General features: G+C 32.3%; 1 protein-coding gene across 3 annotated transcripts; it reads right to left on the bottom strand.

Moving 5' to 3' along the window:
- Positions 1-3,290: 3,290 nt before the first annotated feature.
- Positions 3,291-20,712, bottom strand: LOC123668490 (flotillin-1). Of its 3 annotated transcripts, none has more exons than XM_045602224.1 (10): positions 20,661-20,712; positions 16,343-16,509; positions 16,043-16,222; positions 15,523-15,606; positions 14,863-15,081; positions 14,411-14,571; positions 12,897-13,005; positions 11,903-12,028; positions 7,223-7,393; positions 3,291-3,910 (listed from the first exon to the last, which is right to left on the bottom strand). In XM_045602224.1, the coding sequence occupies exons 1-10, from the start codon at positions 20,710-20,712 to the stop codon at positions 3,893-3,895; spliced, it is 1,287 nt and encodes a 428-aa protein (XP_045458180.1). In that variant the 3' UTR covers positions 3,291-3,892. The 3 variants fall into 3 exon arrangements, with proteins under 3 accessions (XP_045458180.1, XP_045458179.1, XP_045458178.1); XM_045602223.1 differs by lacking the exon at positions 3,291-3,910 and adding an exon at positions 4,713-4,979 and having other exon boundaries at positions 7,219-7,393; XM_045602222.1 differs by lacking the exon at positions 3,291-3,910 and adding an exon at positions 4,713-4,989.
- Between the last annotated feature and the right edge of the window lie 2,981 nt (positions 20,713-23,693).

The following is a 23,693-nucleotide window of genomic DNA, read 5'->3' as shown; positions in this document are numbered from 1 at the left end:
GTCTGCTTTTCCTAGTGTCTGTGTGTTAGTTCTTAATGACTAACATAATAATTTTTTATTTACTTATTTATATTCGAATTCCAGAAAAAAACATGACATACATAACAACTAGAGTAGTATTTTATACTACAAGAGTAACAAACACCCGTCTGTATGAGGAATTGAAGATAGCCTCATAATATTCCGATTTCATGTTTATCTATGTATAATTGAGTTGAGACATGACGAATAAACAGGTTAAAAGCACATAATGGCCGGATCTGATAGAGTATCGGTATTAGGAGCAAAAAATAAAACAACATTTAGTTTTAAATTTTTACTGAATAAATATGAATAAAAACCACGTCAATACACATACATTAATAAAAAGGTGATCCACACACAGTTTACTTAGACGTGCCACTCTTAGTGCACATTAGGTAGCAGATTACATCATGACTATTACATTTTTTCAAAATGGCTAACTTATTACGTCTTCACACTAAAAATTTTAATTATTTATGGTATTATTTTTCACCACGTTGCGTTGCTTGTATGCAGCTTCGTTTGTACTTTTGTTGTGGTTTGTTTAACTTTTTTTTTTAGGTGTACTTATTTTTTTATTGTATTAGGGTTTTTTTTTCATCAATCAAATTGCTAAATATTTTTAAAAGAAGCAATTATAAAACGACTTTACTTTTTATAAATTTTTTGCACAATACATTATATATGCCAATGTGAATTCAAATACTTATTTTAGTTAGTAAGGAAGCAGTGAAAAATAATATCTTACATCTACGTTTTACATACATCAGCATAAAGATATTTCTTAGCCAATTTTGTACTAAAACTAATATATTTGTGCTACAAAAGATTAATATTATAAAGAAATACACAGCACCCCAACATTTTAAACATATTATCAAAATTAATGTTTTTTTTTATCATACAATAATAATATCTCTTATCTAAAATATAATTAACAACAAAATTGGTGCTTAAAACTAGTAATCAATTATTGCTTCGCAGCTATGGCACATAAGCCAACAAAATGGTTGAAGGTAAATAATGTTATCAGACTCACGCAGATACGTCAAACATAACTGATTATGCGAAATTTATTTCATTGTTGTATAAATGCACGGGGACTTATCAAATTTCACTTACATAGCCGGTTCTATTAAACTGTATTATCTGTTTTTTTTTTTGCCTACGAGTTACAAAATTAAATATATTTCAGCATAAATTAACTTCATTGTTGATTAGATAAATTGTTGAGAATGACTACAATTTGATAATTTCCACTTTTAACATTTCGTACGTTAATAACGTAAAACGAATTCTTCGACTGTCTGTTTTTAGATATATTGTACATACAATTTAACAAAAAAAAAAAAAAATATATATATATATATCTTTTACACATTAAGAAACAAATTATACGATAATAAGGAATGCAATCATAATCTCACGAGATTACGTTCATATTTTGCGAGATTGAATCTCATACAATTTTTATATAATACGAAAATTTCGCGAGGCGTTGATGTCAGCATTTAGTTAATTTCATTGATCAGATCAGCTATTAGAACAACTGAAGTCCGCGTCAGAGTCATTAAATAGAGCCATGTAAATGAGAATCTATTTCTATAACTATAGTTTAGCTTCTGTAAAGTTAAAGCTTTTTGTGTAGACGATTTTTAAATATAATGAATGTACCTTTCTCTTTTTATTAAATTTGTAATCAAAATTTTTACGAACGAAAGTATTCATTTTTAAAATTGACAAAGATCTCGTTAGATTGCATTTTCCTAATACTTAGTAATGACCAATCTGCGTATCGACGTAAGCATAAAATAAAAAAGGAATGTGCATTGTCCAACATAGTAATTATGTGATTTGAGTTAACAAAATACCTTGGTACCATGTATACACACTAGTTACTAAATATAAATATAAAAGTTACATTACATAAAAATTGGCGTTATTTTTTTGTTCCAACGACTTTATCATAAGAAAGTACGACTACATTCAAAGCACTTACAAATTTAAGAAGGAATAGAAACAGAGAACTGTTCCCATAGTGTCTGTTCAAAAATACTATTCAAACGAATTGATTGAAAGAAAATAACAAAATAACCATTTTTAAATAAAAAATGTTTTACTTGTTTTTTACTATTAATATAATTATGTTGTTTATATAAAATAAAAAAAAAAATTGGTAGAAATGTGATACACCATAAAATACACCATCATCACATCGACATAGAGGTTTATTACTAATTTTCAGATCTTTGTACTCTATGCATCACACTGTTACAAAAATTCCACTACACTTGAAACACTTATTTTTTACGAGTGACCTTTGCCATCGATGGAAATAGAAAAATATAATACACAGCGACAAGTGATATTACGATCAGCCGTGATTTTTTCGGTAATTTAGACATTTCTAATCGCATTCGTGTTCTGTTTAAATAAAAATTAATCGTTAAATGTGTTGCTGAGGGCAAAACTCGAGAACGGCTGTGCCGATTGAGCAACTTTTTAAAGTTGTCTAATACTTTGAAGAAAGTACTATTAAATTAAAAAATTAGAAAGTTAGACCAACAAAATGAAAAAATAATCTACGATGCCGATGTTTGTTTGGTAAGTTTGGCAAACAAAAAAACAAAATTATTTACGTAAATGGAATACTGTTGTAAGTAGCATTTTTATTGCTTAGATATTTTACAAAAAAAAAAAAAATGTTATTCAGAAGTCTTGAGGTGAACAGTTACGTTAGCAAAACTATCAATTTTTGATAGTAGAATTAAAACACTCATAAATATAATATTATATAAATAAATAAAAAAGGATAAAACTTCCACACGAGTGCACTAAATTGAATAATTCTTTTTACTTAACTTTCAGGATAAGGTTGGTAAGTTTAAAAGTAAGTTTTTTTGCAGTAAAATTTAAAAAAATAAATCGATATATTAAAAAAAAGCGACTCAGTTTGCCCGGTCGTCTCGTTCGATATAAAAGAAAACATTCACATTATCGAAAGTGGAAAATACTAAATTCGTTATATCTCTAACATAATAATGCTTTATCATATAACAAAAAAACTAAAGCAGTTTAAATTTCTAGAACAAAAGAACATTCGATCGTTTTTATAATTTCACAGTTAATGATTCGGGTTTTTTATGCTTTGCATAAAATTCGAGTTGAAAAGTACAATTATTATTTTAATAGTATATTTTTATATTAACGACGAAACAAAATCCTTCAGTTTTATATTGCTTATTTTATAACTAAAATTATGGAAATTATTTTATAATATTTTTTAAAATAGGTTAGCTTGGCTTAATAAATACGGTAACACTGTATCTATAATACAAAAATACACCATTAAATTGACTAGTTGAAATCGAATCGTTTACAACGGCGACATTTGGGTAGCAACACTCGCACTAAAGATCCACTAATTCTAAACAATATAAAGACACCAATTTCACCTACTAAAACTTTAATATTTAGAATTTCCAAACTGCACTTTTATGAACACCAAATATTTTCATTTACCCTTACGAATGATTAGCTAAATAAAAAAATATATGTATCAATTTCATAAGTATAATAGTTATTCGTAAACTATTGAAATAGTATCAAGCGATTGGTCGTAGTTTACCGCTCCGATTTATCATACTCTACGCCGGTATCTATTATTATCGTATCGTCAATACAAAAATGAAGGAGGGATCGTTACTAGTGCCGTGACATTTGTCTCGCCTAGGATATTCGTGTGCCAATATGTTACGAGTGACAAACGTACGAATATTGTAAATATTTGGCAGATATATCTGAATAGTAAATATGTTTTTTAATATCGGGTTAGAAAACACGCTTTACCTCTACGTAGATTGCGGCTCTAAACGGCGCGAAGACCCTGCGAAGGAGTAAGAATTAAATTAAAGAGAGTAAGAGCAATAAAAAACAAATACTAATAAAATAAATCATTAGAATTTTTAAGAAATACTAATTAAATATTTATCAAACAGAACCGCTATTGGCTGAAACATAAACAATTTAACAATTGCACATAATTATTAAATCAAAGGATTAGGGGCCATCCATAAATTACGCCACCCGAATTTTACGATTTTTTACCCCTACCCCGATCTTATCACAGATGGTCATACTTATGAGTCCTAGCGTGACGTTATGTAGTTTACATTTTTCACATCAGTGTCGAGATTATTTTTATTTCTATTTCATATTATGTTTTAATACTCACGATAAGATATATCTTAATATATATAAATCTCGTGTCACAATGTTTGTCCTCAATGGACTCCTAAACCACTTAACCGATTATAATAAAATTTGCACACCATGTGCAGTTCGATCCAACTTGAAAGATAGGCTATATTTTATTTTGATATATTAATTATTATATTTAAGAAAAAAATAAAGAAGGCGGTACAAAGTTCGCCAGGTCAGCTAGTAATATTTATAGGTATGTTGTAATGTGATGTGACAACATTTTGGTCTACTACTACTACCCGTTATCATACTCACACTTCCCTTACGTCCTCGTGGGACCCTTAACGTGTGACGTAATTTATAGACGGCTTGTCTAAAAGTTAGTACATTAAGCATTATAAAACTTTAACATTTCAAGTAACTCTTTATTAACCTGTTACCTTAGTCATAACTACAACAATTTTTACAGTAAATTTACATTTCCCCTTAACCTGCGCTAACTACTTACATTATAACACATAGCGTTTTTTTAACAGTCCTGATTAAAGTTGATTTTCATTAACTGGTACTCAAATACATCCTTTGGTGACAAGAAGTTCGTTGATAATCTTGATAATAATGTTATCCAAATTAGTTTGGTCTCTCTTTAACCTGTAAATCAATCAATACTTGCCTCGGTGATAAGATGATTCTTGATTATCGTAACTTCCGCGCAGAGTCCCCGCGGACTGTAGGCGTTGGGATCATTGTAGCTTCCACCGTCTAGATCATGCACCAGTTAAAACAAGCGTTAGTAGCTAATGAGTTGTGAACATTTAATGGGTACTATCGGCCTAACTATCAGAATTTTTCGCTAAAATTAGTAGTTTCAGTAAAGCCGGTGATGAGCTTAGTTAAGCTATGCTATTACATATTATTGTTAATTCAAATTTAAATTGATTTTTTATTTGAATTTTGTACAACGTTACATGGATTATTCTTTTGTTTTTTCTTTATTTTTATTAAGCCAATGTATCCACGGGCTTGTAGTTGCCCATACCTTTATGATAGTGGCACTTCACACCAGCAGTCCTAAAACCGCCTAGAAAAGTTGGACATGGAACAACTATATGTTTTGTTTTCTGCTATAAGTTTTATTTACAGATATAAAAATGTACGAATATTATTCTTTTGCTACCAAACTTGATAACTAAGCCGATGAAATATTAGTTCGTGCATTGTAAGATACAGATGTAAGTTAAAGATTAATGTGTTGCTGTAATGAATGGTCGTTGAGATAAGACTTGCGAATAAATGGTAATAACAATCGCTACTTTGCTACCAACAATCTAAGTAAACAACTAGTAAATATTTAGTTTTAGCGAAAAAATAATACAATAGACGCCTACTTCTTCTTACGCAACTAATGAAGTGCTGTACGCTGTTCACATTCGCTTCTTTCTTTTCAATTCTTTTAATTTAAAATTTTCTCAATAGTACATGATAATATGTTTACATCCAATTCATAAATTCAACCGACCTCTTATAAGTAAGTGCACGAAAAATACCAGGAACAATTCCTAGGTTTACACCTCATCATTAATGATATTATTCACAATTTTAATTATTCTACTCAGATTAACATTTCGTTAAATCGCTAATTTAATCCCTCGTAGAGATATAAATAGAACCATAGACCGACACTTAAACATTATTTTTTTTATATTTAATTTCCATCAATATTAAATATTTTAAATTTAAAGTTCGAATAAAATTTACAGTCCAGACTGAATAACCTAGATGGATGGCGAATATACGATATAAATGTAATGAAATGATATAAATAAAATAATATAATAAAAAAAAGATCTCCATTCAATAGTAATTGACTGAATCGTTTAAGTTATTATAGTTTGATTGAAAGTCATTAATCTAAATGAATAAACGGATGAATAGATAACAAGTTAAGGTAGGAAATTAGCGATATTTTAGAATCAACTTTGGACAATCAACTTGCAATTTCACATTCAAAGATTCGCAGCACAACAAAAATATTATGCGTATATATGCATGTCTCTCAGTGTTTTAATAAAATTTAATGGCTTATGCAATTCAATTGGTAAAAATAAATATGCTAAGTTATCTACACAGTGATTGTCTTACTAGAATTACTTATCTATGAGGTAATATTTATTTAAATGCAAAGAACAGAATGTTTTTACTACACGAGGTCGTAGATAACATCTGTTAGTCTGTTAGTCTGTAAGTTACGATAACTTTTGACATTATTGCCTTGACGTATTATTTAAAGTATACAAATTTAGGTGAGCGTTTCTTTCCACAACATTGTTATTTCTATTTAAATTAATCGTTACAGCGAGTGGGGTTATTTATAAATTAAAAGAAACCTCTCGACTTTCATACTCTACAAAGTTAATCAAATTTAATACCAAATAGTACTGAAGTATTTAACAAAAAAGTAAGCGATTGATTGCACTGCGTCTAATACACTAATGATGGTGATTCTGTAGCATGAGAAATGTACACAAAACTATAAATTAATAATTGGATTCGTGCTGTAAAAGTGAAGGACGGGCGTATTAGAATCACTATGACTAAGTTTAGCTTATAATTAATAGTGATTAAAGACACACGTAATTATTTTCAGAACAGACAATGACTAGAAGTAACATTCAACATAATAAATATACATATACTTATAAGGAGTTACCGAAACCATAAAAAACGAAGGCTTTTGAAATCATACTTATTTAAAAGTTAAATAATTTTCAGTGTATTTTAAATCATTGTAATAATAATAAATGACTGAAAGTAATGAAAATAGGCTAACAAAAAAATATGTAAAATAGAGACCACAGGACGATACATTATTAACATTATATGTGATGATAGTAAAGCGTAGCAAGTTGTGTGCGTAGCAAATGATTCACAAACACAATTTAAGCCATATTCAATCACTCTCTGTTCCGAGTACCTAGCGTACCGCATTACTGACCTTGGCCTTCGAGATATCGACTCCGGTGACGCCTTTGACGAGCTCGGGGATACATTGCACGATGCTCAGGACCTCTCCAGTTAGTTTAGCAGCGCCCACGTCGCCGCCGCCGCATGACACCATCGTGACCTTCCGTGCCTGCGACAGTGGCGCCGCCACCTCGGCAGCGACCTGCGACAAAAGAATTTAAAAACATTATCACACATATTAATTATCATATTATTTTGGTATTATTATCCAACTTCGGAAAATAAAATAAACATAATTTAAAATATGAAATGTACCCATTTTTAAATCAATGGATATGAAAAAAAAAAAAAATAAGTGTCCCTTTTAAAACATCTAATGTCACAGAATATTACGACTGTCCCTACGTATAATATCGAAATTGAAAAAAGGCACTTTACATTTTTTACGCTGAATGATTTGTTAAGTATCGATAATGAGTATAAACTCATGAAAAAAGTGATTTTATTTGTATTTTATAGCATTTTCTCTTTTTTTCTTTGAAAACATACACAAAAAGTAGTTTTTTCATGCAATAAAAAAATAGAAAATTTTCCGTTTCGATACTGTACGCAGGGACAGTCGATTTAGTCAAATCAGATCATCTGCAAACGCATGAAGGAAAATGATGAATCTTGCTCTGGAACACACAAGTTACAAGAATATTCTATATAATAGAGCTTGCCAAAATTTATTTTATAGGCCTTATCAACAATTGATGCCTATGATGATCAATTTTCTATTACATTTTCTTTATTTATATACACGCTGGCTAACGGTTAACGAAAAGTTATTTGAAAATATGATAAGATGTAATCTCAAACTACACTTCGCTTATGAAATAATTGTGTTCGTTCGCAAACGAAAAAAATAACTATTTCAATTACATCGACCAGTGATAAAACGTAGGACGAAAAAATTGTTAAGTAAATATGCATTTTTAGCGAGCGATAACTCAAAAAGTACGCAGAAGACATCGATCTAATTTATATGGGTGGTCCCATGGCAAGCATAAAAAATAAGAATTATCAAAATCGGATTACCCAGTTAGTTATGAGGTATATAATACAACGTAGATCGACGAAAAAATAGTCATAAATAGGCATTATTACAGGTAACTCGTCTTCGTCTACGTTCGAACTTATTCAACTATCGTTTGTTACTGGTGGATGTAATTGAAGGTTTTAATTTCGTTCACAAGCCAACACAAATTACACATTCTATTCTAAATTATGCATCCAAATTAAAGCAAAATATTAACTTCATAAAATAGCCTTGCTGATGAATTATTTTTCATTCGTAAGGCATCTTATGCCTGGCTAACGATAATGAAATAAAATTGCCTATTTCATTTACTGCAGTTATTATATATTATATTCTAATATATTCATTAAAATCAAATGATGTTAAGAACAAGTTTGTTCAAAACGAAATACTTATGATGAGTAATGTAATTATTTGGATAAGGATTTATATAAAATAGTTTATAATGAGTTAACCTTAAAAGATAGCCATATGCTGTTGTTTTTTAGAACTTTTAATAGCGATCAACTCCGTCATAAACAATTTTTGGGTAGCTTTAATCGTTTACGCAGCGCACGCAACCGACGTTCTCAAAAAAGTATATTTTTCCCGTTTTCGTAACACTTCTTATTAATGCCCAGCTTCTATTCCTTCCTCGGAAGTGGGCTACCAACCACAAAAAGAATTTTCAATTTGAAGCAGTAATTCCTGAGATTAGCTCGTTTTATTAAACAAACAAACTTTTCAGTTTTATAACATTAGTACAGATAAATAACAAAAATAATTTACATAAATTACAGTAAATCCCGTGTTATTAAATAACACATTGTTCCGGAAATAAATAAGTATTTCATATAAAATTTTCTACCAATCATTTTTTGTTAGCATATTGAAACGGCATGGCATTTTTACGCTTACATGAGCATAACTCATTAGTATATCAAAACTAAATTGATTGAAAATATATAAATAAAATATTTTACGGCTGTAAACTTAATTTTTATAATAATTCTGTATGTAATACACCATGTAATATGATAAAGCTTTAATGTTCATTTGTTTTTTAATGAACTACTAATAAGTAACACAAAGCATTTATTCAATAAGTTCGATTTATATTTAACGTCGTTCTGAAATATATTATTATTATTAAGAAATACAAATAAAATAATTAACGAGATCGCAATTAATTCTCGTTTCTGTAAGCTTACGATTGGTAGGAGTTTTAATTTAAACCGGCCTTGTCGCATACGTACAAATAAAGTACCTACCTCATGATAAAAAGAACTGTCTTATAAGGAAACTATGCATTTACGAACGAATATCAACAATTTTAATTTACTTAACATTATGCTTCAGTTATTTTATGAAAAAATGGCAAGGTTGAATTTATATCTTGGATATTAAATTGCGATAATCATTTTCGTTCGGTATTATTTAGAAGTATGACTGAATGAAAATGCACATTTTTATATGACTCCATAAAAAAAAAAAAAAAAAAAAAACTACGAAACCCAACGAATGCATTTTCATGAAACTCAGTTCATATTAAATTGTAACAATTTTGACGCTTAATTTGATTCGTGAAGCAGTTTCCTTGATAAAATAAATAATATTTTGTATCGAATTAATTATTCGCATTGATAAGTATGTAAACAATTATATAACTGAAATTTATATAAAATTTATTTATAAACGAGGAAATTTAAACAAAACTAAGCGGACAACAATTTAAGGTTGATTTTAGACCGTTTGTTAGAGCTGATGTTAGAGCATCTGCTGCAATAAAGTCGGACATGACAGTCAAAACGTGAAAAAGTATGAACTTTTACGATGACGAGCTACTCACTGAGCTTAAGATCAGACTCCGGTTAGTATTAAAATACATTAGAGAAACTTTCGAAATTCATTCGAAAAACAGACATAAGTTACTATCGCGCCAAATTTGACGTTATAGTATGAATATCGAAGTATGTGTAGGTACTGATATCATTATTTGGAAATTCTGCAAACTAATCTCAAAATAAGCCTTTTATTGACAAAGCCAGCCCTGCGGTCACCAACCCGCCTGACCAGCGTCGTGACTATGGGCAACACACCTGAGTTCGCACCATTTTTGGCGCGAACTTGTGGAGGCCTATCTCCAGCAGTGGACTGCGATAGACTGAATTGATGAGTTTATATGTATATAAGAATAATAGATTATTATTATTTATTAGAGATTTAGAATTTTATATATAAGAATTCTTGTATCACAATGTTAGTTACAATACTCCTCCGAAACGACTTGACAAATTTTTATGAAATTTTGTGTGCATATCGGGTAGGTTTGAGGATTGGCCAACATCTATTTCATACACCTTAGTTGCAGAGGGGGGGGGGGATTAAGGGGGTTAATACCATATATGGCAAAACAACGTTTGCGGGGTCAGCTAGTAGACTATAATTTTTCCCTTTCCTTTCTTAAGTGTTTGAGCACCTTCTTTACTACCAACCACAGCTTTTTCCCCTTTAACTCAATAACCATAAATTAGATCAAATTACATAAAATATATATATGTCAGAAATAGCAGTAAATATAAATGCACTGCGGTGTGAAATTTACAACTTTAGTAAAGAAATTTAAAACTTTTAAAAACAATTTTATATTTATTAAGTTGCAAGCTGTAAACGAATAGACAGGACATTTGATTTTTAATAATCAAACCTGCCCATTAACATCTGCAAAGAGGAGGGCCACAAATGTATCACTGTCTAATGAGACAAATAGAAGTCAGTAGAGTTTTTAAACTCCAGTTCTCTCTCTCTATCCATATGCTGTATGCAGCTGCACTGACTTTAGTGTGAGTTTTGAAATACTCCAGTCGCATTTACATATTATACATATTAAATGTAAAGGTTGCTTGGTAAGAGAGAACACAATCGACTAATTACCAATAACTTCCGTTCCTAACAGCTGGTTTATTTATATGCAGATCTACACTGATTGTGACAACCACGATTAGTATACTAAGAACTAAACACACAAAAATAATATCCGACATCAAAGTCAAAGATTTTCACCATTTTAATCAATAAAGCTTTTCTTAACTATCGTCGTATCAAAAATAAAAAATAAGAAATAGGGTATTTGAATTGACGACGCGTTAGCCCAGCGCTAACTGTATTGGCTTGTGGAAGTTGTGTTGGCTCTTACGGGATTGACCCTTGCACATTGCATACATTTGTATTGACCATACAGAAGTTTTCTGTGGTCTGGGTGGTTGTGTTTGTGCATTGTGTATGATCCCCGACCCCACACACAGGAGTAAATCCTAGTGGGGCCGTTGATTTTAAGGAGTTGATTTATTGATTCACGATTCAGGCTGTAACACTCATAGCTGAGCATAGTCCTCTTTCTCACCATGCTGCTCTATTGGGGTTTGACGAATATATTACCTACTATGAGTTACAATCGCTATCAGGTGTATATGATAACAATCGTGTCCGGCAGCTCAAGGTGCTCTCCGATGCACGGTTTGGAAACCGAAAATAACAGACAACCAGACCGGAAATAAATATTTTTGTAAATACAAATATTCAATCCGAGCGGATATCGCACAGCCGAGATAGTGTCAATGTATATTTATTTTTTATTTATTTCAAACATACCTTAGGTAATGTCTCCAACATCATGTCCACCATAGCTGCTGAACCATACTCCTTCCAAGCATCCGCCTTCTTGGCCATTTGCTCTGCATCGGCTGCAGCCTTTGCTTTGATTGCATATGCTTCAGCCTAAAACAATACAAATATATATAAATTATGCGTCACGTTGTTTGTCCGCGATGGACTCCTAAACTACTTAACCGATTTTAATCAAATTTGCACACCGTGTGCAGTTTGATCGAACTTGAAAGGTAGGCTATATTTTATTTTGATATATGTAATTATTATTATTAAAAATAAAATAAGGCGATACGAAGTTCGCCGGGTCAGCTATTAATATTGTAAAAATAAATAATAAATACACTATTTCAGCATAGACAAGCACCGTCACATAGCAAACGACCGTCTTCGATTTATCATCATAAATTTAAAAAAAAAAGGAAGAGCAACTATCAAAAACAAAAAAAAAAAAACAAAATTCACCAATCTAAAAGCATATGAGAGTTTCGTAACAAAAATTATGATAATGCACTTATAGTAATTGAAATGTCGTTATTCTGTATTGTTTTTTATTATTTAAGATAATCTTCTTATTTTTACATTTTCTCCTTACATCTACTCAATAATTTATAGTGAACCAGAATGGTACCAGTTTTTACTGCTTTACAGTGGATGTGTGCTGAGTTTTAGTTAGTAAACTCCTTTCAGGAAATTATGTAAATAACGTACCAGTCTCATTGTGAATAGTAAAAACCGAAATTGTTTGACTCCAGGATCAACAGGAATCAATTGAAAAATTCTTAACATCCTTTAGCTTTTTCAATATACTCTACTTAATAAGAAAGAGACACAATATCTGACTATGATTCAGAAACAATAGAATTTTATAAATTATTTTACGTGAGAAGTATGTTTAACGAGAAAGGATTATAGGCTATAAAGGAGCACCCTACGCCATAAAGTTGTTAAGATTGTAAAATAATGAAATATTACTTACCTCCCCACGAACTTTAACAGCTTCAGCCTCGGCCTCTGCTTCTAAAACAGTCTTGAGACGGTGCGCTTCAGCCAATTTTTCCAGTTTAAACTTTTCTGCCTCCGCCGGTCTGGAAATAAAACAACGGTAAATTATGATGACATAAAGTTAAATTGTTGTGTGGCTACGGCAGTAAAGAATATAGCCACCCCCTCTCTTCCCGTAGGTGTCGTAAGAGGCGACTAAGGGACAACACAGTTTCACTACCCCCTTGGAACTTAAAAAGCTGATCGATGGCGGGATAACCACTCAAGTGCTGATTTTGTAATACACAGGTCAAAGATGGGCAGCAGCGTCTTCGGTACGACGAAGCCAGCCCTGCGGTAACCAACCCGCCTGCCCAGCGTGGTGACTATGGGCAAAACACATGAGTGAACTTGTAGAGGCAGTGGTGTATGGTACATGTACAGAAAAATTAATTTAACCACCGTCATACATCATGTGGGCGAACAGTGGGATAGTCGAGAAAAGAAACTGCGTCGTAAATCTTCATTTTAATGATTTTCATAAATTTCAAGAAATTCATAAATTCAAAGAATTCCGAAAGCAAATTATTTTTATTTTATTGGGAGATGAACATGGCACCTAGAACCATGTCACGTATTTTAAAAGATGAGTTAGGACTTGCAGCCTATAAGAGACGCACTGGTAGTTTATTAACTGGTAATGTAAAAAAGAAAAGGCTGGTATAATAATCTGGTATAATAATAACAACTACTTAAGCGGTACGCAAAGATTTGTCACAGAATTTTTTTTAAGGGTGAGAATTTTTTTACAATTGAGTAATATTTTAACAAACGAAAGAACCGTATTTATGCTCAAAGCTCTAAGGAAGCTTTCCAGTTAGTCAACAGAGTAAAACGTGGGCTTTATCAGACATTAGTAATGGTTTGGATGGGTGTTAGCTGTGAAGGAGTAACTAAGCCATATTTTTGTATCAAAACATCAGCACAAATGTATCAAGATACAATTAGATATCATTTTTGAGAAGGTAGTTAAGCCCCTTAACAATATGTCATAACATGTCCATGTTCAATAACCAAGAATAGTCCTTTCAGCAAGACTCGGCGCTGGGTCACAAAGCTCGATCCACCCAATCTGGTTAGAAAACAACGTTCCGGACTTCATCAGAGCGAAAGACTAACTGTCATCTAGTCAGTCAGAGAGTATGGCTTGCTATAAATGCCATGATAATTTGGAGTCCCTAAACCATCCATACGATTGGCAATGAAGAATTTTACTATGGAAAGAGTGCATGCTTCTATTGATAACTAGCCTCAACGTTTAAAGGACTATATTGCAGCCAACGGAGACCACTTTGAATAAGCTTTACATATTTTTATTTAGTTTTGTATTAATGTATTAAACTAACACACTGTAATAGAAATAAATGCTATGTGAATTAAAAAAAAATTTTTTTTTTTCTTTGTAGCATGGTAAGACAATGAATATAAAGTTTCAATATAAGTTATTACCTGCGTATGGTCGCCTCCAATTCTTTCTCTCGTCTCTGCACCTCCCATTTCTGCACGTTAATTTCCTGTGAACGCTCGACAACGGCAATTTGCATTTGTTCCTCTTTTATGCGCTGTTTGGTCTTTGCTGCTTGTAACTCGTACGCCATCTCTGCTTCAGCCTGAATAAAATGATTAAGATTACTGTATTTTACTGTATTATTCTATTAATACACCAGGATATAAAAGGCTAAAAAAATTCAGAAATTGTTTCTTGCAGATAAGAGATAATATGACTAGCTTTCTTTCCATTTTCCTTCATGCCAACATCATGACTTTTCATGACAACTTCATGATGCTGACATTCATATGCAACAGTAATTACTAAATATCATTATTTTCACAAACTTGTTTGTTAGGTACAACTAACTATATAGGTACAACTATAAATACATATACTGAATTCTGCTCACCTTCTTAGTTTGCACCTCAACATCATATGTTGCTTTTTTAAGTTCGAAATCCCTTTGAGCTTTAGCTATCTCGGTGTCGTTGAGGAACTTTGCTGCCATACGTTGTTCCTCGGCCATGGCTTCTTTAATGCGCGCCTCGGCGTGTGCCTCTGCCTCTCCTATACGAGCATCTCGCTTAACTTCAGCCGTACGAGCCATACCCAATGCTTTCAAATAGCCCTGTTAACAAAAATTTGCAGTTAATCGAAAATAGATAGATAGATAATATCCAAAGGACATGTAAATTTTAAATCAACTATGTTTACAGGTTTTAAAATTAACTTGTAAAGAGACTTACACAATGAGTGTAACAATTAAGTAAACAGATTAATCTGCATTAATACATTTACAGGCTATTATAATCTGATATTAAAAAAAGACATATACTTTTTAAGAAAATAATCTATATAAATAAAAACGAATGTTGCTAAGCGAAACAACTCAAGAATGACTCAACCAATTCGATTCTAATTTATTTTTCTATATGTTCCTTAAGGAGCCCACGAAATTCAAAACAAAAAAAAATTACAATTAGAATTTGACAGAACGAAGTCTGTCCTGGCAGCTAGTAATTAATTCTTTCAATAATTGGAATATATGGCCTTTTGTACATTCACATACCTCTTCGTCTCTTATATCCTTTAGAGTGTATGACACGACGGTGATGCCCATGTTTATCAAATCACTGGAAGCCACTTCAAATACCTTGTAGGACAAAATATAATAATTAATTACATTTGTATGTATTCTTATTTCTGTTGCGTGGCTACGGCAGTAAAGAATATAGCCACCCCATCTCTTCCCGTGGGTGTCGTAAGAGGCGACTAAGGGATAACGCAGTTCCACTACTACCTTGGAACTTATAAAGCCAACCGATGGCGGGATAGCCATCTAACTGCTGGCTTTGAAATACACAGGTCGAAGACGGGCAGCAGCGTCTACGGTGCGACAAAGCCAGCCCTGCGGTCACCAAACCGTCTGCCCAGTGTGGTGACTACGGGCAATACACATGAGTTCACGCCATTTTTGGCGCAAACTTGTGGAGGCCTATGTCCAGCAGTGGACTGTGATAGACTGAAATGATGATGATGACGATGATGATGAAATACTTATTTAAGCCTTAACACATGTTGTATATTACCTTCTTTGAGAAAATTTTTCTATCCTTATAAATCTCTTCCACAGTCATAGAACCCATTATAGCACGCTGATGCCCTTCCAAGGTAACAAGAGCAATGTGCTGGATTTCTTGTTCAGATTTACCCAGGAATTGTTCACATGCCGATAACAACATTTCAGCATTCTGACCTTGAATTTTCACCTATAAATAATTTACAAAAGAAAGTTTAAATAAGGGCATACAAAATGAGCATCATAGGATATATTCTATTAGTATATATTTTATTGAGACATGTTCTACGACAAGAATAAAAAGGAGTACCTGTGCAATACCGGTGACGGAAATAGGCACTCCTTGGCTGGTATAAACTGTTGGCGACTCAACTTGCAAGGTCATAGTGTTAAGTGATATTCGTTGAACGCGTTGTACCGCAGGCCATACAAATGCCCGCCCTCCAGGTACGAGTAATGGTTTTGAATGGCAACATCCTGTGAAACAAATTTTAAAATAATGACGTAAAAAAAAATTTGAAATAACAAAAAAAAAATGTTATTTACTACGCGTAGCGTTATACACTTCTTTATAAGTTTATTACAAAAGTAATGTAAATATGTACCAATTTTCAAGAGAAAAACAGACTTCATAAAGTTTAGGTCAGACTATTGCACGCTTCCAAGCTTACTCTTAAACATCAATATTTTTATAACAATGCATTAATATGCTATAAAATACACACTTTTATGCAAAATACAAATCAAACTACAAATAAATAGTAAGTCTTTTTTTTAATACTATTTATTATAGTAGAAAGTAAAAAGAATGGATTTTTTGCGTAATTAAACCCTATGCATAAGTAAAATTTTGTAACTGATACCGTTTACATTACACATTTACACAAAATGTACTAAAAGCCTTGGAACTTTAACGCCGTCATCCACCGAGGTACCGCGCCGGAGGCGTGGTCCTGGAGTGTGGTGGTACTGTTCTTTAAGAGGAGCAATCAGTCTCTGTAAACAAGAATTACAGACCGATCTAACTTCTGAGCCACGTCTGTAAGCTGTTTTCGAGGGTCGCTACGAATCGTCTTGCCAGAAGACTCGACGAATTCCAACCACCGGAGCAGGCTGGGTTCCGAAATGACTACAGCACCGTAGACCACATCCATACTGTTCGGCAGATTATACAAAAGACAGAAGAATATAATCAGCCCCTGTGTATGGCATTTGTGGACTACGAGAAAGCCTTTGACTCTGTCGAAACCTGGGCTGTCTTGGATTCTCTGCAGAGATGTCATATCTACTGGCAACATATCGAGGTACTGAAATTTATGTATGACGCGGCAACGATGACCGTTCATACCCAAGCGACATAGCCCATAGAATTAGCAAGTTGACGTGGCAGTGGGCTGGTCAGATGACGCAGGACCGATGGCCGTTGGAGCAGACGTGTCCTGGAGTGGAGACCGCGTCTTGGCAAACGCAGTGTGGGACGTCCTCCAGCCCGCTGGACCGACGATCTACGTATGATTGCCGGTGTAGGCTGGATAAGGATCCCAAAATATTTGCTGGATATCCTACTGGGCGCGTCCCTAGGTGGCGGATAGGGGAACGCCACTCGCTTGCGAGTGATAGGGGTCTTGGGTCCTGGACCAAACCCAGCAGATCAAAACCAGCAGAGGGACAAAGCGGCTGGGCTCGCTCACCCGCCCTGTAGCGCAAAAGCGCGGTGTGCCGGCCTGGTTGTACTGGCTCCTTGGAGCTTTGCTCGGTTTTTGGTGCAGTTCGGCAGAACTGTGGGGTAGTTGTTGAGTCGTGATGTGCTCCTTGGAACTTTGCTCAGTTACTCGGTGCGATTCGGCGTTGTAAGGTGGGCTTTTACCTGGCCTAGAGGGACAGGGCGGGTGGGTTTGCTCGTCCGCCCTCTCGGAGCGGTCGAGGTCACGGGTACAGCTAGTTATATAATATGTGTACAAAATGGACGTATTTTAGCGCTTATGTTCTCAGGTATTCTTCAAAATGATGTTTTGATCCTCAATCCTTTCCTGATAAGCATACTATTTATCGCAAAAGAAAAAAAAATTACTATCGAACACGATATGTCCGCGATTATTACGTTCAAATAAACATACTTTTTCGCTCAATCACGTTGATAAGAGAAGAAATAGCCTTCGATTAAAATAAACGCAAAAAAATGGTTACAAATTGTTTACAATATTTTGATACATAATGAGCATTCGACATAAATAAAAGCAAATAGACGAAATGTATATGAGCAAAACTTCCGAAAAACTATACCAAAGATAATTAATTATTTTATTGTTGTTGTTAAAAAAAGATATAAGAAAGATCAGCTAGTTTTTAAAAGAGCCGCCGAAATACGATAGCTACGCCTTCGCATTGCTATGACGTCAACATCGTCAAGTACCCCGAGGCACACAAAGGAACAATAATTAAGGACAGACATTATTACGTGTGACATCATCACAAATTCAAATTGTTTTGTCAATGAGCAGGAGCAATTTTGTACATTATAAAACATGAAAAAAAAATCTGTAAGACTGTTAAAACTCAAATAATATTGCGTTATTGTACACGTGGATATCGCAATTTTTCTCATTTATTATTATTTTTACTATATTTTGCCAATGGCTATCATAATATATTTTAACTGTAGTTTAACAATGAAAAACAATTAAAATTTTGGCAAAACGTTAAAAAATTTGAGCCTTATGTAAGTAATGAATAGAAATTCTATATTATTATCATTTTTAAAATTAAAGTCGTCATATATACAATTTAAATAATTAATTAATTTACAAAAACAAAAGCAATAACCAATTTTTTTTTGTTAAAGCAAGCAATTATCTATTAAATGATATATATAATTTATGTTGAGTAATTGCGAGGTTCTTCCTAAAAAGGGAGGCAAAGACCTTAGCTTATTAATATATAGGTATGATACTTAGAAATAATAAATATGAAAATTCAATTAGGATTTAATATATATAATTAATATATAACTATAAATTTGTCTGTTTTTTAAAAGACTTTTTTAGAACCATTCTGGTGTTGTGGTGTACCTACAAACCAAAGGTTGAGGGCTTGATTCCCGCTACAGGCAGACATGTGTATTTGTACAAATATTTGTTTCTGGCCTGAGTGTAAGTTTTTTTATTCTCCCCACTAGTCCTCGTAGAGCATGTAGAGTTGTTGATCTCAGTTGTTATCATAAGCACCTGACAGCAAGTGTCAATCACAAAACGCTTAAACAGAATCACTAACTTCCTGATAATATCTTAAATTCAAATTTTGTTACATAATGCATTGTACAAAATACACTTCATACTCTTTTAAATGGTTCTCTGTTTCTTGTTTAAATCGATCCTCTCTCTCATTATAAAGTTTAATATCTTGCAACTTAGAATATCTTATATAAAATTTTCCTTCACTTGTATTTAAGTAACAATATTTTTCAGACACTTGTGATTATTGAACAAAGTTAGTAGTTATAGTTATTAAGTAAGATAGATGATGCTTCATTCATTATTGCAACATATATAACTGATTTATAAGAATAATATAAGAATTAACAAAAAAAAGTACTAATGAAAGTTTCTTCATTTCCACTAGATTTTTATATACATCTTCACCTGGATGGATAGTATAACTTTGGCTTTGTAGATTTTCCTGTTACTTCTGGTGAAAGAAGTTTTAAAGTCGGGCAAGGAGTTATAAAAAAAAATTGAATCTTTTTTCTTTTAGTTTGGAAAAAGCAGTGCCAGCAGGTTATAGGTTTCAGTGTCATGTAAGAGTTTAATAGTTACATTTGTATATATCTATGGATACATGATTTGATTTGAACTTTTAAAAAAGCAGAAATGCATTATAATCAATGTTTACTAAAATATAAATACATATCCTTATCAAATATGTATTATTACTATTGTTTTTCCTTTTAAATACTACAAAGAAATAAAGAAACATGCTGTAATATTTTAATTTATAAATAAATAGTAAGGTCAATTGCATCGTAGTATTAATAGAGTATTAAAAAGAAGTGCATACATACAAAGCACACATTTCAGAAGTGAAACTTCTTTGGGAAATTAATTTTTAAGTCTCGTTTATATTTATACATATCTAAAGCTTTAGATTTCCGTTCCAGCAACATCGACAAAAACGCTGTCGTTTCATCAACACATTGCCGTTTCATCGGTAAAAATTTTACCTTCATGCGCCTAAAGAAGTTTCACTTCAAAAAACTTAAAACTTCCAACTTCGCAATTCGTACATTCTTAAAACTGTATACACAATTTAACGCTGATGACTCATGGCTAATAGTAAATGTATCTATGGAAAAACTGTCTTACTCATTTGTACTTAAATAATATGTGTATATATGTTTTGTTTATTAAGGTATTACCAGAGCACACCGATTTTATCTATGTATATACACATCTAATATACATTACACTAGTACCTCTGTGGCTTCGACAAATGCTAATAAACACAAATTAATATTCGCTTAGCTTTTCAGACAGTGTAACGCCAGAGCACAAATATTTACAAGACATAAGTGATTAAAATATATTTAAATCATATTTGAATTAAGTGTATAAGCGTAGGCGGGAGCAACATACCTGATACTACGAGTGCCTCATTTGGACCACATGTAACAAATCCCCAAGTCATTATATTATTGTTTATTAAGCTAACTAACAAAGAAACTTAATAAATTAAATTAATAAAACTACAAAACACTAGAAATCAAAACATAAATCGGCTTCTCAATAATTGTTGGCAGGGGATATACAGATAATAACAAATTTTGATTGCAACTATGATATAGATAATTATTGAATTTCGAGCCAATTATAGTTGTCGTAAGTTTTATCTGTTAAATATTAAAAAATGCGGTAAATATGAATCAATTTGAAATGTTATCCCTAAATAACCATTTTAACTAGTAAATAAGTTATAAACTAAATTATATTTTAAAACATTATTTTAATAAGAAAATACTGCCATAAATGTTTTTTATTATACTTCTTTTATTGTAACACGAAATTATAATAAAAAATCTAAAAAATAAAACTTTAATAAAAAATTAATAGAATCATCGACATTTTGTTTAAAATTTCAAAGTGTTACTATATAATGCATGGGTACTATTATGGTATTGTAAATGTTTATATTATAAATAAATAGAATTTTTAGTTGTTAAATAAATTGTAAATTTGATTTTAATGATTATTCACTGACTCTATCAACCCTTTCTTTGTTCTCTAATTTAAAACTGACGGTGATAACGCCTAGCCGTAATTTATAGTTTAAAAGCCTGTTACACCAGTTTTGGATAATGCTATTGGATGGATGATGGTATTCGACAGTTAAAAGTTTTAGAATAATGATTCTATTTTACCATCGAATTGTATTATATTTCTCTTCGTATATATTATTCTTAAAGTTATAGTTTATTAAAAGAGGAGAAACATGTTCCAATAATCTATTCTACCTCTTACTGTCAAAGTGTCACGACGATCGAAGAGTCACTCTTCGATCAAGAGTGTGCTTTGCAACAAAGACAGAATAGCATCTTTTTTAACGTCTCTTTTTCTATCACACGTAACGCAATTATGTTTTAAAATATAACCAATTATAATGAAACGTCATTCAATATAACCAATTACAATAAACCGCCACTCAATATAACCAATTATACGTGACCACACCTATCGATAGCAGTAACGAAATGTTATGACATTATCGTACTAATCGTGAGAGATTGAAATTGGACTTAGTTTCATGACCTATATATAAAACCGTAATTTGTATCGTCATCCAATAAAATTATTTACCTTTTCATCAGCCTCCTCCCTGGGTAAAGTCTACCTTAAAGTCCTACTTTTCAATAACCTCTACGTTGAAACAATTTTAATTAATATATTTGTCGGTGTCATTGAGTTTATAAAAAAATTCAAACCGGCAAAATTTGATGGTATACTTTTATCCAAAGCTATGCAACTAACAACATTCACACACAGATTTTTTGGGGCATAATAAAATACTATTTTATTCATATCGTAAATATTAGATTCATTCGTAAAGTCAAAAAACTAAATCAATTTAAAAAGAAATTGTTTCATAAAAATTATTTTTTATTTTTATTTTAAATTTATTGACTGTTATTATATGACAGACTTGAAATTTTTAACAAATTAATTATGTAAAAAACATTTTATACCATAGTTATTAATTTTTATTATACATTAGAAAATGATCAAGATGGTCTTTTGGTTGTCACACTATACTAACTAGCACAAAGATCGCGCGGCTCGTACGACTCGTGCGATGCGACCAAATTTACCTAAACTTGCAGAGCGACAATTGTGAAATGGCTCTTAAATAGCCATTCTCCCGGACCACCCAAATTTAATTCACAATATTTTAATTATTTAAGTAAATTCGAAAAATCGATTTTTGAAAACTTTTTACATGACAACAGTTAAGTGCTTCCACCATGTTTCCACCATGGGATCGTCATCTGTCTTTCGATTTAGATATATAATGTGGAAACCTACAAAAGCTCAAAAGACAAAAACAATATATTCAAATAGCAAATTCTATAACTATTTCATATAATACAGTATGTACTATATGAATAAAATATTATATATTGTTAAGGACACACAAAGAAACTAGCGCCATCTAGCGGCAACCATTGAAACCACGCAAAGACAGAGACCGCATGAAACTCTCTACTCAATACTAGATGGCGTTAGAGGAACAACTGTGGAACTATATAGAAGTATAGTCTCGAAAACCGGGTACATGCGCGAACTTTCCAGAATGGTCTGGGCCTCGTCTCGGCCGATATAAATAGCCGCAGCGAGGCGAGCGAGCACAGTTCAGTTTGAGCGATCTTCGAGGCGACTTCAAGAGTGAAAACTAGTGATCAAGAGTGGTACTAGCGAAACCTACGACATTGGCTACGACATAGGACATTGTTAGTGCTTAGTGTTTGAACCTAGTGCTTTGTGTTGGACCTAGTGTTAGTGAATAAAGTCTTGAAAAGAGTCATCGGGTTTTTCTCTCCAAATCCTTCGAACCCTACACGTAACAATATGTTGCAGTCAAAACTCTTAACCAGTCAAAAGCACTATTGACTAACAAAATCAGTCAGAAGTACTTTTGACCGTTTGCTTTAGTCAATAATACTTTTGACAAAAATAACAGTTAAAAGTACTTTTGCCCAATGGAGCTGGTTAAAAGTACTTTTGACTAAATGATTCCGTCAAAAGTGGTTTTGACTGGTTGTATCAGTCAAAACTCTTAAAAAGTTAAGGTGGTCGATAAAAATAACGACAAACGGTAATATAAACTTTTATATTACTCATTATTAGTGGAGAACGTGCTGATATTAGAACAAAAATGAGTGACTACGAAAAGAAAGAAGGCTTTTTGCAAAGAATTTTAGCGATGGAAGATATGAAAGATAGTCATTTCAATGTGATGACAAAAGAAAAATTTGAAAAGTTTGCAATGGACGTGGAAGACGCGAAATTTAATGAAAAGGAAACACCATTACAGTACAGTAGACTACAACGCTTTAACACATTGAAGTTTGTGGTATAAAAAAATTAGTTACAAACACATAACCTGTCAAATATTTT

The sequence above is a fragment of the Melitaea cinxia genome, chromosome Z, assembly GCF_905220565.1.
Source record: "Melitaea cinxia chromosome Z, ilMelCinx1.1, whole genome shotgun sequence".
NCBI lineage: Eukaryota > Metazoa > Arthropoda > Insecta > Lepidoptera > Nymphalidae > Melitaea > Melitaea cinxia.
The sequence above is the reverse complement of the archived record's forward strand: the minus strand, read 5'-3'. Positions and strand labels throughout refer to the sequence as shown.

What these genes read in the sequence shown, in the direction of transcription:
- LOC123668490 (XM_045602222.1), bottom strand. Translation starts at nt 20,712, where the DNA reads ATGACTTGGGGATTTGTTACATGTGGTCCAAATGAGGCACTCGTAGTA. An exon ending in TGAGGCACTCGTAGTATCAG is followed by an intron (nt 16,510 to 20,660) that starts GTATGTTGCTCC and finishes TTTGTTTCACAG; the next exon opens with GATGTTGCCATTCAAAACCA. An exon ending in TGTTGGAGACATTACCTAAG is followed by an intron (nt 7,394 to 11,902) that starts GTATGTTTGAAA and finishes CTTTTGTCGCAG; the next exon opens with GTCGCTGCCGAGGTGGCGGC.